Source organism: Salvelinus alpinus, chromosome 18, assembly GCF_045679555.1.
Source record: "Salvelinus alpinus chromosome 18, SLU_Salpinus.1, whole genome shotgun sequence".
Classification (NCBI taxonomy): Eukaryota; Metazoa; Chordata; class Actinopteri; order Salmoniformes; family Salmonidae; genus Salvelinus; species Salvelinus alpinus.
Window position 1 is genome coordinate 8204547 of NC_092103.1, and position 14729 is coordinate 8219275.

At 44.2% G+C, this 14729-nt stretch overlaps 1 protein-coding gene across 1 annotated transcript in view; it reads right to left on the minus strand.

The window, feature by feature from the left end:
• Positions 1 to 369: 369 nt before the first annotated feature.
• The window catches only part of LOC139543715 (integrin alpha-1-like), a 69756-nt gene continuing 55396 nt past the window's right edge, over positions 370 to 14729 (minus strand). Inside the window, exons 18-30 of the mRNA XM_071350064.1 lie at positions 13966 to 14073; positions 12354 to 12430; positions 12051 to 12177; positions 11353 to 11433; positions 9445 to 9521; positions 9243 to 9332; positions 9008 to 9116; positions 5103 to 5216; positions 4784 to 4888; positions 4490 to 4594; positions 4292 to 4387; positions 4078 to 4191; positions 370 to 3876 (exon numbers count right to left, since the gene is read on the minus strand). Coding sequence (XP_071206165.1) covers positions 3817 to 3876; positions 4078 to 4191; positions 4292 to 4387; positions 4490 to 4594; positions 4784 to 4888; positions 5103 to 5216; positions 9008 to 9116; positions 9243 to 9332; positions 9445 to 9521; positions 11353 to 11433; positions 12051 to 12177; positions 12354 to 12430; positions 13966 to 14073 — 1263 coding nt within the window. The 3' untranslated portion in view covers positions 370 to 3816. The remainder of the gene's footprint in view (positions 3877 to 4077; positions 4192 to 4291; positions 4388 to 4489; positions 4595 to 4783; positions 4889 to 5102; positions 5217 to 9007; positions 9117 to 9242; positions 9333 to 9444; positions 9522 to 11352; positions 11434 to 12050; positions 12178 to 12353; positions 12431 to 13965; positions 14074 to 14729) is intronic.

Here is a 14729-nt window from a genome sequence, read left to right on the forward strand (position 1 = left end):
TTGCCCCTTTCCTTTCAATCTGAAACCATGAAGCCCATCCTGTGTGTGTAATGGGGTCAGTATGCCTGCATTGCCCGGACTGCCCACTGACTGTGAACAAGATCGAGCTGAAAGGATTAACTGATGTGTACAGTAATCCCAAACGCATGAGCAACCTGTCTGCAACAAAATAGCTGGCTTGCTGCCTGCCCTTCAGAGAGAAAACGTAGACTTTTTAGCACACAACAATAACTCACCCAAACATACACACGAACATGCAGCACGTATGCACGTATGCACGTATGCACGCACACAACTAACTCACCTGCTATGGCCTACAATTATACTAATTCAGTCTTATGGGATGACTTAGGTCATTGATGTCCAACATTAAAAAAACGAGGCTTTATTTTTTTTTGCATAAGATCCTTGACAACATGTGCAATGCTTTCTAAATGATTTCAAATCTGTGCTAATGAGAGTACATACAGTATGACAAACCAGTGCATTAAGTGGACATTTCACAGCAGTGTGTATGACTGGACCATATCAGTCAGATGCAGTCTCAGCCCCCCTCCCCCCCTCCCTCCCTCCCTCCGTTAAAGTGGACTGAGACGATAGATCAGTGATCCTCAAACCTGCTCCTGGAGACTCAAAGTAATGCGGGTTGTTTTCCAACCTTAGCGCCGTCACACCTGACACAACAATCTCTTGAGACAGACTGTTAACATGAATGTTATTAAATGTCCAATCGAGATGCCGGTCAGCACACGCAAATTTGGTTCTGGGTTCAAGAGTACGGGTACTGATTCAACTCATTCTGTAATCAACTCTTCAACACCTTCATCGGCTGACTCTGTCACTGCCGAGCTGTGACAAATAAGTTCTCCAGAAGGGGACAGGATGGAGGATCGCTGTGTTAACATGATCTTACACATTTGACAGACATTTGATCTTTATTACTTGTGCTTTCAAAAGTGATGAGTGAGCTGATGAGTGTCTCTTATATACAATACAACGTATGCAAAATATGGAAACAAAATGCAGATAGATTCAGGAGAATAAGCCAAGGTGCATAAATATCAAAAGGGGGGGGGGGTGCAACTCACATTCACGAGTGTCACATGGTGAGGGTGATTTCAAACCTCTACCGGTCCATCATAGACTGTCATATCACCCCCGGTATGTGACCGTCAATCGCCTAGTTTCCAGATTTTGACCATCTTCATGACAAACGTCTTTTTGTTTCGGTGCTACTGTCAAATTAAGACATCAGGAATCAAGTTACACTCCACTGAGAGGCTTTCTGGATTACTGTATGTGACTGACTGTAGGCTACCTCACGAATCAATCTCCCAGAAAAGAAAGACAGAAAAGAAAGAAAGAGCCAAAAAACAAAAATCTTAGCGGATGGATGCTAAATGAATCTAGTTCCAATACACATTTGTTGGACATTTTGATTTTGATCAAAATATAAGACCAATATTTTTATTTTAAAATACTATGTTTGTTTGTTTTATCTAATTCAGATGATGTCAAAGCTCCATATACTCCATATTATTAAGGCTGAACATACTCATTATACTATATACAGTACGTAGCACCTGAGAAACGTTGGAGCAAATTAGTTATCTTCTCTCTATTATTGACATATACAGTCTTAGATAAAAAGGTGCTAAGTAGAAGCATACAGGTTCTTCAGTTTGTCCCCATAGGGGAACCCCTTTTGGTGCTGGGTAGAACCCTTTGCCAAGAACCCCCTGTATATGGTTCTACCAATAACCATCTAAAGGTTCTTCCTAGAACATCTATGAATGGTTCTACCAAGAATCCTTTAATCTTTGGAGGGTTCTTCCTAGTACCCTTTATGAATGGTTCCACCAGCCTTATTAGCCTTCACCTTTAATTATTTATGACAATATATTACATATATCATAAGGCCTTTATTTCTTTAGTTATACCGGAACACAGTGGTGATAGGAATCTCCTGGTTTACATGCCACATCAGGCCTGCAAGTCACATTATGCTGGCTTGCAAAGGGATGTGTAATTCCTATTGGAATCCAGCCAGAGTTAGGATAGCCAACAAGTGGAATTATTAATCAGCCCCAACCTGCATTCAGAATGACTGCCAGGTTAGGGAAGATTGAATACTGAACAACCATCCAAGTAACGAGTGCAATAAATCCAACAGATTGGATTAGTTTAGAAAACGGGATGTTATTTATCTTTGTGTGGCATAAAATGTATTAGCCAATCAATGTACATGCAAAAACAGGGATATTACAGTAAAAAAAAAAATGAAAATCTCCCTGCATGCTGGGAAATACTATATATGGCTATATGTACAACACTTCTTGCCTTTCTTCCAAAAACGGTTCTTAGCATGTTAAAGGTTCTAGGTAGAACCCTTTGCCTTACAAATAACCCTTGTCTTCCGAAAAGGGTTCTTCTGATCAAAAATGGTTCTTGGTAAAAACCCTATCCCTCTGCAAGGAACCCTTTTGGAACCATTTTTTTCTAAGAGTGTAGGGCCTTGTTGATACAGTACATGCTGCATTTATGTCCATTTTATCTTAAATTCTAGGAATTATTGCAAACAACTTTATGTACAAGCGTTACATTCACTTACATTAACAGCACAATCAAAGGTTTTCCTAATACTGTAAAGGTGCAATCTGTAAATGCTCTACCCCCAAGTCGTGACAAGATGAATAAAAGTATTTATGTCAATAGCATCTATTCCTCCTCTTCTTTTATACAGAATATATTCTTTTGGTGGGTACACTCACATACACCTCTTTATTACTCGGAGGAACATTTTTGTTAAACATACAAAAAAAAATAGAACTTACAGATTGAGCTTGTAAGACTAGAACATTTTGAAAATGTCAGTGTGTCAAAAGCAAACATTCTGCTTAGAAGATGAGGAATGTGCCAAAATAGAATTAATAACACGTTTTATGATATACCATAGATTGACAGTGTTTCGTTAAAAGTATCAAACAACTAGGACACAGGATTCGAACCCATCGCAGATTGTCTGTGCAAACCCACCAGAGTTCACATGGACTTGGGCAACTTTGGTTTAATGCCATAGTCTGGGGTGTTTTTAGTGGTGTTGGGATGTTATAAGTAAACCTGAGAATGTTTTGTTCTGTTGTATAAAGCTGATGAGGTTGTGGCATCATATGATCAGTTCTGAGTCAGGATGCCATACATCTAGGTCTTCTGAAGTCTCTTCTAGCTTAGGTCCTTAAGGTCCAGGTCTTGGTACCCAAGTTGGATAGAAGGAAGACCACAGTGTACAAGTTCAATGTTTCCCAAGGCTTCTCTTTCCACTGAACCGAACCAAGTTGTTATTAAGACTGGTAGACCATGTTGTTCATATAGATGAGCCACATCACTTTCAGGTGAATGGGTTGGTGCAGAACCATAGATAAACTCTGGCTTTTCCTCTGACCTGATGGCATTCAGGTGAATGGGTTGGTGCAGAACCATAGATAAACTCTGGCTTTTCCTCTGACCTGATGGCATTCAGGTGAATGGGTTGGTGCAGAACCATAGATAAACTCTGGCTTTTCCTCTGACCTGATGGCATTCAGGTGAATGGGTTGGTGCAGAACCATAGATAAACTCTGGCTTTTCCTCTGACCTGATGGCATTCAGGTGAATGGGTTGGTGCAGAACCATAGATAAACTCTGGCTTTTCCTCTGACCTGATGGCATTCAGGTGAATGGGTTGGTGTGGTATTTCCTACGGTATCTCCTCTGACTGACCTGATAACAGACCTAAAGACAGTGGGGCACAGACAGACCTACAGGGTGGTGGAAGGGTTAATTCTTCATGTCCTCCTTCTCCATGTCCTCCATGGATTTTCTTTCGAAAAATCCAGCCTGGTAAACGGAGCAAAGAAGAAAACATGGAATACAATACAATTCAATCCAAGTCTGAAGTTTGATTTTTAAGTTGAATGGATTTGAAAGTGTGTCGCACACACGGCCACACATGTTGAACCTCTCTATAATGCAAGCCTGTGCTATGTTATCTCTTCCCGATTGACACAAGCAGACAGAAGGTTGTGAACACCCACATACCTTCCATAGGGCGAAGATGACCAGGGCCAGAATGAGAAGTCCTATTAGGATACTGACTATAATGATCCACAGCGGTATACCTCCCAAAGCCTCTTTAGACACCTGGATCTTCACCTGAGATAGAAACGAGAGTGTTACATGGCCCAGAAAACCGACAAAAGACAGCAAGCAAACACATCAAATCACATGAAAACGTATAGGTCATTGCTCTCACATCTCTGGCGTTATTAGCGGTACTCAACATGAAGAGATCGGGGTTCTGGTTCTCCAGGGTGGCATGAACTATCATATGAAGACTGGTGAACTCTGCCTGCTCAGCAAAGAATTGAATCAGATGAGTGAATCGGAATCAGTCAAAAAACACAATCATTCAATCTTTCATTCAGTCAATCGATCGCTCCATTATACTCACTTTGATAAAGGTGGGCTTCCACACCCTGAAGGTAACAGTGACCTGGCTGTTGTTGACGTGGAGGATGGAGCAGTCAAATGACTTACATGGGTGGTCCTTACAGCCCTGCAAAGAAGAGGATACACACTGTGAGACACACGCACACCCACACACACACACACACACACACACACACACACACACACACACACACACACACACACACACACACACACACACACACACACACACACACACACACACACACACACACACACACACACACACACACACACACACACATTGTTGACTCACCACCAGGAAGTCACTGAGGGTCTCTTTTTTAAGGTTGAGAGTGTGGACATTGTTGTGGTTGATCTTTAAAGGGTTAATCAGATGGCCGGCATGGCATGTCACATCCTGTGGGAGACAGACAAGATCCGTCAACAAATCAATCATCAGTCAATCCATCACATTGGATCGAGTTGATCCACACCACTAAAATTCTGCAGTCTGGTTGACTTCACAGTGTGATTATCTGTTGACCGGCAGAGGACCCTGTGCAGAGTACAGATAGAAAGTCTACCTCTATGCTACAGCACATGTACCACAGGGAGAGAGAGAGAGGCCTTACCTGTGAGGAGGTGACGTGAGTCAGGTAAAGCAGGATGTTCTCTCTGGGTGAGAGGTACGGGTACTTCACCCGTAGCTTCAGAGGAGGAGTCGCCATATCCACATCCCTATTAATCTGGAGGTTAGAGATACGGTTTAATAGCGGGAGACGGGTTCACCCAGATTTCCCCACCCAAACTCATTCTCGTTTCAGGGGATAAATAATGTTGAGAAACTGGTCAATTATAATGAAGGATTTCTATGAGCAGCGTGACGTGAAATGGAGCTGTTAAATGATACGTAAAGTCTAAATCTGTCTTCTCTGCTCTGATATCTGCATGATCAGTCCTCAACACTCAAGTGTGTGGTTGTGAGTGTGTGTGCTGTTGTAGCCTATTTACTTGCACAAAGTCGGCATGAATTCAAAGTGCTGCATGCGACCACGCCATGCAAACAGCAAGTAGGCCTACTGGCTATACAGATCGTCGCTCCAAAAAAGATGGCCATAGCCTACATAGCCTATAACTAAACTTCCTCAACAAAATAGTGTGGTGACTTTGAGAGAACTTTGAGTTGATTCAATTGCAACAAGTACAAAAAGAAAATGTTATATTCACGTGTATATTTCTCCATTTACGGTGGTATAATCATGTTCGATTTTTTCCACTGGGATAATAGGCTATGCTTTTAAGTAGCACTTCCGGTTTGAACAGGAATACCGGGATGCCCAGTAATTTCATGCAATTTTCTCGGGAAAGAAAATTGCTAAATTCTCTGGAAAAATATTAAACCCTAGTCAGAGAGAATCAGTAAAGTCACAGGTCTTTCAGTCACAATTGAAGTCACATTTTAGTTTCTTCAAAAGCTGAGGGAACTCAGAATACGTGTCTTACTTTTGGGCACACCACTTGGCCATATCTAACCTGGTCTTAGTCTCTCACCAGACTCAGGGCGCTCCGGCTAACCTGGTCTTAGTCTCTCACCAGACTCAGGGCGCTCCGACTAACCTGGTCTTAGTCTCTCACCAGACTCAGGGCGCTCCGACTAACCTGGTCTTAGTCTCTCACCAGACTCAGGGCGCTCCGACTAACCTGGTCTTAGTCTCTCACCAGACTCAGGGCGCTCCGACTGACCTGGTCTTAGTCTCTCACCAGACTCAGGGCGCTCCGGCTAACCTGGTCTTAGTCTCTCACCAGACTCAGGGCGCTCCGACTAACCTGGTCTTAGTCTCTCACCAGACTCAGGGCGCTCCGACTAACCTGGTCTTAGTCTCTCACCAGACTCAGGGCGCTCCGGCTAACCTGGTCTTAGTCTCTCACCAGACTCAGGGCGCTCCGACTGACCTGGTCTTAGTCTCTCACCAGACTCAGGGCGCTCCGGCTAACCTGGTCTTAGTCTCTCACCAGACTCAGGGCGCTCCGGCTAACCTGGTCTTAGTCTCTCACCAGACTCAGGGCGCTCCGACTAACCTGGTCTTAGTCTCTCACCAGACTCAGGGCGCTCCGGCTAACCTGGTCTTAGTCTCTCACCCGACTCAGGGCGCTCCGACTAACCTGGTCTTAGTCTCTCACCAGACTCAGGGCGCTCCGACTGACCTGGTCTTAGTCTCTCACCAGACTCAGGGCGCTCCGACTGATCTGGTCTTAGTCTCTCACCAGACTCAGGGCGCTCCGACTGACCTGGTCTTAGTCTCTCACCAGACTCAGGGCGCTCCGACTGACCTGGTCTTAGTCTCTCACCAGACTCAGGGCGCTCCGACTGACCTGGTCTTAGTCTCTCACCAGACTCAGGGCGCTCCGACTGACCTGGTCTTAGTCTCTCACCAGACTCAGGGCGCTCCGACTGATCTGGTCTTAGTCTCTCACCAGACTCAGGGCGCTCCGACTAACCTGGTCTTAGTCTCTCACCAGACTCAGGGCGCTCCGGCTAACCTGGTCTTAGTCTCGCACCCGACTCAGGGCGCTCCGACTAACCTGGTCTTAGTCTCTCACCCGACTCAGTGCGCTCCGACTAACCTGGTTTTAGTCTCTCACCAGACTCAGGGCGCTCCGACTAACCAGGTCTTAGTCTCTCACCAGACTCAGGGCGCTCCGACTAACCTGGTCTTAGTCTCTCACCAGACTCAGGGCGCTCCGGCTAACCTGGTCTTAGTCTCTCACCAGACTCAGGGCGCTCCGACTAACCTGGTCTTAGTCTCTCACCAAACTCAGGGCGCTCCGGCTAACCTGGTCTTAGTCTCTCACCAGACTCAGGGCGCTCCGACTAACCTGGTCTTAGTCTCTCACCAGACTCAGGGCGCTCTGACTAACCTGGTCTTAGTCTCTCACCAGACTCAGGGCGCTCCGACTAACCTGGTCTTAGTCTCTCACCCGACTCAGGGCGCTCCGACTAACCTGGTCTTAGTCTCTCACCAGACTCAGGGCGCTCCGGCTAACCTGGTCTTAGTCTCTCACCAGACTCAGGGCGCTCCGGCTAACCTGGTCTTAGTCTCTCACCAGACTCAGGGCGCTCCGGCTAACCTGGTCTTAGTCTCTCACCAGACTCAGGGCGCTCCGGCTAACCTGGTCTTAGTCTCTCACCAGACTCAGGGTGCTCCGGCTAACCTGGTCTTAGTCTCTCACCAGACTCAGGGCGCTCCGACTAACCTGGTCTTAGTCTCTCACCAGACTCAGGGCGCTCCGGCTAACCTGGTCTTAGTCTCTCACCAGACTCAGGGCGCTCCGGCTAACCTGGTCTTAGTCTCTCACCAGACTCAGGGCGCTCCGGCTAACCTGGTCTTAGTCTCTCACCAGACTCAGGGCGCTCCGACTAACCTGGTCTTAGTCTCTCACCAGACTCAGGGCGCTCCGGCTAACCTGGTCTTAGTCTCTCACCAGACTCAGGGCGCTCCGACTAACCTGGTCTTAGTCTCTCACCAGACTCAGGGCGCTCCGGCTAACCTGGTCTTAGTCTCTCACCAGACTCAGGGCGCTCCGACTAACCTGGTCTTAGTCTCTCACCAGACTCAGGGCGCTCCGACTAACCTGGTCTTAGTCTCTCACCAGACTCAGGGCGCTCCGACTAACCTGGTCTTAGTCTCTCACCAGACTCAGGGCGCTCCGGCTAACCTGGTCTTAGTCTCTCACCAGACTCAGGGCGCTCCGACTAACCTGGTCTTAGTCTCTCACCAGACTCAGGGCGCTCCGGCTAACCTGGTCTTAGTCTCTCACCAGACTCAGGGCGCTCCGACTAACCTGGTCTTAGTCTCTCACCCGACTCAGGGCGCTCCGGCTAACCAGGTTTCACTATAGTATGAAACATGGTATTTCCATCATCCACATCTATACCATGGTAAAAAATGAGGCAATACCATGGTGTTATTTAGGTGCAAGGCAATACCATCACACTTAAAAGCTAAAATCATGGTACATTTCCATGATTCAGATCTATACCGTGGTACAAATGATGCAGTACCATGGTAATAAGTGATACATAGATGTAACACCAAGGTAAATAGTAGTACCATGGTACATATTTGTAAGAGATGTCTTACTTTCTGGCCCACCACTTGCCCATATCTAAACAGGACGTAGTCTCTCACTAGACTCTGACTAACCATGTCTCACTAGAGTATGACTGGGATGATACTGTACGTATGTACTGTACCAGTCAAAAGTTTGGACACACCTAGGCATTCAAGGGATTTTCTTTAATTTGACTATTTCCTACATTGTAGAATAATAGTGAAGACATCAAAACTATGAAATAACACACATGGAATCATGTAGTAACCAAAAAAAAGTGTTAAACGAATCAAAATATATTTGAGATTTGAGATTCTTCAAAGTAGCCACCCTTTGCCTTGATGACAGCTTTGCACACTCTTGGCCTAGTAAAGATAAAGAAAAACTTTGTGTCCAAACTTTGGACCGGTGCTGCATGTCTTACCGTGTAGCTGATCTTGACCTCTTCTCCTATCACACTGGTGCCGTTGAAGACGCTGGGGTGCTGCTCTCCCTCTTTCACTATGACGTGGTCCTCCTTCATGTGCCTGTCACTGAGGGATGGAGGAACGAGAAAGGAGATGGAAAGATTTGGAAAATGGTCGAACTTTCATTCATTTTTTTTTCATCTGTGAAAATAAGAATGTGTCGTGTGAGTTGCAGGTGCTGTCTGTACTCACGCTGTGAATCTAAGTCCAGCCTCGTACTTCACAGGGATGGAGATTTTCACAGAGTTGTCAAAAAGGGTGGTGTTCACTTCATCACTGTCACTGTAGTAAGGGGAATGCCACTGCATTAGAATGTTGACATTTCGATACCTCTTTGATCGCTCATATATTTGTTGTTGTTTTAGATTTCGTGTGACACCATGGCTTACTGTACCTGGTTGCAGTTACGTTGATCTGAATCTCCTTCCAGATATGTGCAGGGTTGACTTCAAACAGGATCTTAAAGACCTCCTGCAGAGAGAGAACAAGCAGACACATCAGTGGCCTGAAGTCCATAGTGAGTCTAATGGTATGAGAATAGATATGTATTATTGCAAAATTTGCACGGATTGTCTTATATATACAGTACCAGTCAAAAGTTTGGACACACCTACTCATTCCAGGGTTTTTCTTTATTTGTACTATTTTCTACATTGTAGAATAATAGTGAAGACATCAAAACTATGAAATAACACACATGGAATCATGTAGTGACCAAAATTGTTAAGCAAATAAAAATATATTTCATAGTTGAGATTCTCCAAAGTAGCCACCCTGCCTTGATGACAGCTTTACACACTCCTGGCATTCTCTCAACCAGCTTCATGCATTTCAATTAACAGGTGTGCCTTGTTAAAAGTTAACTTGTGGAATTTCTTTCCTTCTTAATGCGTTTGAGCCAATCAGTTGTGTTCTGACCAGGTCGGGGTGGTATACAGAAGATAGCTCTATTTGGTAAAAGACCAAGTCCACCTACTCTATGGCAAGAACAGCTCAAATAAGCAAAGAGAAACAATAGTCCATCATTACTTTAAGACATGAAGGTCTTAAAATGTGGAACATTTCAAAAACTTTTCAAAAACAGTCAAGCGCTATGATGAAACTGGCTCTCATGAGGACCGCCACAGGAAAGGAAGACCCAGAGTTACCTCTGCTGCAGAAGATAAGTTCATTAGAGTTACCAGTCTCAGAAATTGCAGCCCAAATAAATGCTTCACAGAGTTCAAGTAACAGACACATCTGAACATCAACTGTTCAGAGGAGACTATGTGAATCAAGCCTTCATGGTGGAATTGCTGCAAAGAATCCACTACTAAAGGACACTAATAATAAGAAGAGACTTGCTTGGGGCAAGAAACACGAGCATTAGAGCGGTGGAAATCTGTCCTTTGGTCTGATGAGTCCAAATTGGAGATTAATGGTTCCAACCGTCGTGTCTTTGTGAGATGCAGAGTAGGTGAACGGATGATCTCCGCATGTGTGGTTCCCACCGTGAAGCATGGAGGAGGAGGTGTGATGGTGTGGGGGTGCTTTGCTGGTGACAATGTCTGTGATTTATTTAGAATTTAAGGCACACTTAACCATCATTGCTACCACAGCATTCTGCAGCGATACGCTACGCCATCCCATCTGGTTGGCGCTTAGTGGGACTATCATTTGTTTTTCAACAGGACAATGACCCAACACACCTCTAGGCTGTGTAAGGGCTTTTTCACATAGAAGGAGAGTGATGTAATGCTGCATCAGATGACCTGGCCTCCACAATCACTCGATCTCAACCCAATTGAGATGGTTTGGGATGAGTTGAACTGGAGAATGAAAGAAAAGCAGCCAACACATGCTCAGCATATGTGGGAACTCCTTCATGACTGTTAGAAAAGCTTTCCTCATGAAGCTGGTTGAGAGAATGCCAAGAGTGTGCAAAACTGTCATCAAGGCAAATGGTGTCTACGTTGAAGAATCCCAAAAATATATTTTGATTTGTTTAACACCTTTTTGGTTACTACATGATTCCATATGTGGTATTTCATAGTTATGATGTATTCACTATTATTCTACAAGGTAGAAAATAGTAAAAATAAAGAAAAACCTTTGAATGTGTAAGTGTGTCCAATCTTTTGACTGGTACTATATATTTACAAAAAAATATATGGAGGATTGGAAATGATGCAGACAATTACATTGATGGAAGCTACAATCTATCTGCAATATTAAAGCTGATCTACCCCCTAATTGTTTTTAATCAATAAAAATATATAATTTTTTTAATAAATAAAAATATAATAATAAGGAAACGTCTTACCTCTACATTGCTTTTGAGGAATGGATATCCCACAGCACACTCAACTTTGGTATTATTTAGACTGCAGTCTTTTTCTTTGGGCTGAGGAGCAAAGGGAGAGATGTCAAAACATACTGACAGAAATTATGACTGTGAAATGAAATTTGGATGTTCAAGACAGTAGAAGTTGAACGAACTGCAAAAATCACTGAAGCTGGAGACTCGTATCTCCCTCACTAGCTTTAAAGCACCAGCTGTCAGAGCAGCTCACAGATCACTGCACCTGTACATAGCCCATCTGTAAACAGCCCATCCAACTACCTCATCCCCATACTGTATTTATTTATTTATCTTGCTCCTTTGCACCTCCAGTATCTTTACTTGCACATTCATCTTCTGCACATCTACCATTCCAGTGTTTAATTGCTATATTGTAATTACTTCGCCACCATGGCCTATTTATTGCCTTAACTCCCTTATCTTACCTCATTTGCACTCACTGTATATAGACTTTTTGTTTTCTTTTTTTCTACTGTATGTTTGTTTATTCCATGTGTGACTGTGTTGTTGTATGTGTCGAACTGCTATGCTTTATCTTGGCCAGGTCGCAGTTGCAAATGAGAACTTGTTCTCAACTAGCCTACCTGGTTAAATAAAGGTGATAAAAAAATAAATATATAAAATTACACAACTGTTATAAAGACAGAGAGGAACCTCACCTCGACCTTGACGTAGTTAATGTTTTCAGTAAAGCTCAGCATAACTTTGGTGTTGTAAGCATTGTCTTTTCTGTTTCTAGTGGTGATCAGAACGTGGAACTTCTCCTTGTTCGCTTTGATCACAAGACTGCAAAGAATAGGAAAGTTACTACCGCAGCAGGGTAAATGTAATTTGGGCATTTCAATTGAAGCAACACAAGGGGGCGCCAAAGTACAATACAAGGGCAACATAACTGCTACTGAACTGTCACATAACCGTTGTCAGTTTGATGGACTGAAGGAACACAATCATTGTGATAATACCTTTGTATACTTGGCACAGCCTTCAGCGATAGGTCAGCTATGCACTTGTCATCGGTCCCACAGTCCACCAAAGGAATCTGAATGACATGTGCATGGTTACAAGAAATATAAACTGTGTACAAGACAGAACTAGCAAGAAAGCAGTCAAAAACAAATTCACTTGGTTAGTAGTTGCATCAAGAGACAGTGAATTGTCTGTGTCCTTGTTTGTTTTTGACTGAGTAGCATGTCGTAACAGAGACACTGTATATAACAGTGGAGGCTGCTGAGGGGAGGACGGCTCATAAAAATGGCTGGAAAGGAGAGAATGGAATGGCATCAAACACATGGAAACCATGTTTGACGTAATTGATACCATTCCACTCATTTCGCTCCAGCCATTACCACGAGCCCGTCCTCCCTAATTAAGGTAGCACCAACCTCCTGTGGTTGACGAGATGGTATTGTCTCCGCCCTAATAATAGGAGTCGTCCCAAAGACGGGAAGGCAGGTGGTCAGCTTATCGGTCAGCTTATCGGTCAGTTTATCGGTCAGTTTATCGGTCAGTTTATCGGTCAGTTTATCGGTCACCTTATCGGTCAGCTTATCGGTCAGTTTATCGGTCAGTTTATCGGTCAGTTTATCGGTCAGTTTATCGGTCGGTCAGCTTATCGGTCAGTTTATCGGTCAGTTTATCGGTCAGCTTATCGGTCAGCTTATCGGTCAGCTTATCGGTCAGTTTATCGGTCAGTTTACCAGACAGCTTATCGGTCCGCTTATCTGTGTATTCCTGTGTGGACAGATGTTGACGGGAGTGGACCCTCTCACTTCACCACTTCCTCTCTGGTTGTACTGAGAGTGGTGCGGTGTGTTGATAGCATGAGAACTCAGGCCTGAGAACACGTGCTAACTTTGCTAAACAGACATGTAACTTGGATGTAATCACACTCTGTTTTGTGTTGAGGAATTTGAAATCCCTGTTCTACCACGACGTTATTATCCAGCCACATGTTTTGGCTCTCCGTCCGTCTGGCAAATAGCTCATAAGAACTATGTGTGTGTGGGAGCTCCACTATGGAACCAGGATAACTGCCTGTCAGTGTTTTAAAGCTTATAAGCCTCTCATATGAACTAGTGAAGGATGGAGGACAGCTGTTGCTGATGATAAGTGCTGCAGAGAGCATGACTGCATGACTGTGTAAAGTACTGATTACTGACTTCTCTGCTCACACATTGCATATTCACCACTGTATTATGTGATAGCTGAGGTATAATCCAATCAGTAAGGTAGGAAATCAATGTGTGCACACATGTTAGCAAATGAGGGCCTCTAGTGGCTAAAGAGGGAAGCAAGTCAAGGTATACAAAATGTCAGGAGACCAATGTACTCAAATAACCCTCTAATAGAGACAGTGTGTCCTTATGCTGTGGTCATGAACTGCTTGTGTGTGTGTGTGTGTGTGTGTGTGTGTGTGTGTGTGTGTGTGTGTGTGTGTGTGTGTGTGTGTGTGTGTGTGTGTGTGTGTGTGTGTGTGTGTGTGTGTGTGTGTGTGTGTGTGTGTGTGTGTGTGTGTGTGTGTGTGTGTGTGTGTGTGTGTGTGTGTTAAATCTGGCGCAGTGTGGTTCATTTTACCGTTTTGTTAAGTGACGTTGGTAGATTTCCATCCAGGACGGGACCCGTGTCCTCAGCCAGGCCAAACTCTAGGGAGACCATGATTGGGTCTCTGAAGTCCAATTTAGCCTAAAGGGGGTACGGGCTAATGTAATTACATGCACAATGTATCCAGGGGCATCACGCACCGTCTATTTTAGAGGGTGCGTGATGTAGGTGAGGAGGGAGGGGTGGTGGTTGGAGAATCCGGGATAATTTGGCATTTTTCAAACATCTGAAACAGCTTTTCCTGTAAGCTAGAGACATAATCATTATGCCTCATTCTATGTAAAAAAAAAAATATTTCTCTACATAAGTTATCTAAGTATCCTCTTTATACCTGTTCAATTGTCATTTTAATGATCATTTCTAAAGTCTAGCAACATTTCCAGCAGGCATGTCAGCTAAGATAGTTAGACAAGCTAATCTAACTTGATCGATAGCCTGAAATGGCTTGGTGGCTAGTTATGAGGTTGGGAGATTGGGAACCTATCTATCTGGCTAGCTAAAGCTAACTTCATGAAATTGCTAGGTGGCTAGCATTACAGAGAAGCAACTAAATATTTTTGGTTGATTTATTTATCGAGAAGGAAACAAGAGGCTACGTAGCTTGATCCAATTCATTTACAAACATACCTCCTGCGCTTCACCGGCTGCTAAACATCGAATCAAACGCTGCGTGTGTCACTCCACACTCTCTCTCCTCCTCCACTGAAGATACTGTATGCACTAGAGCAGGGATGGGC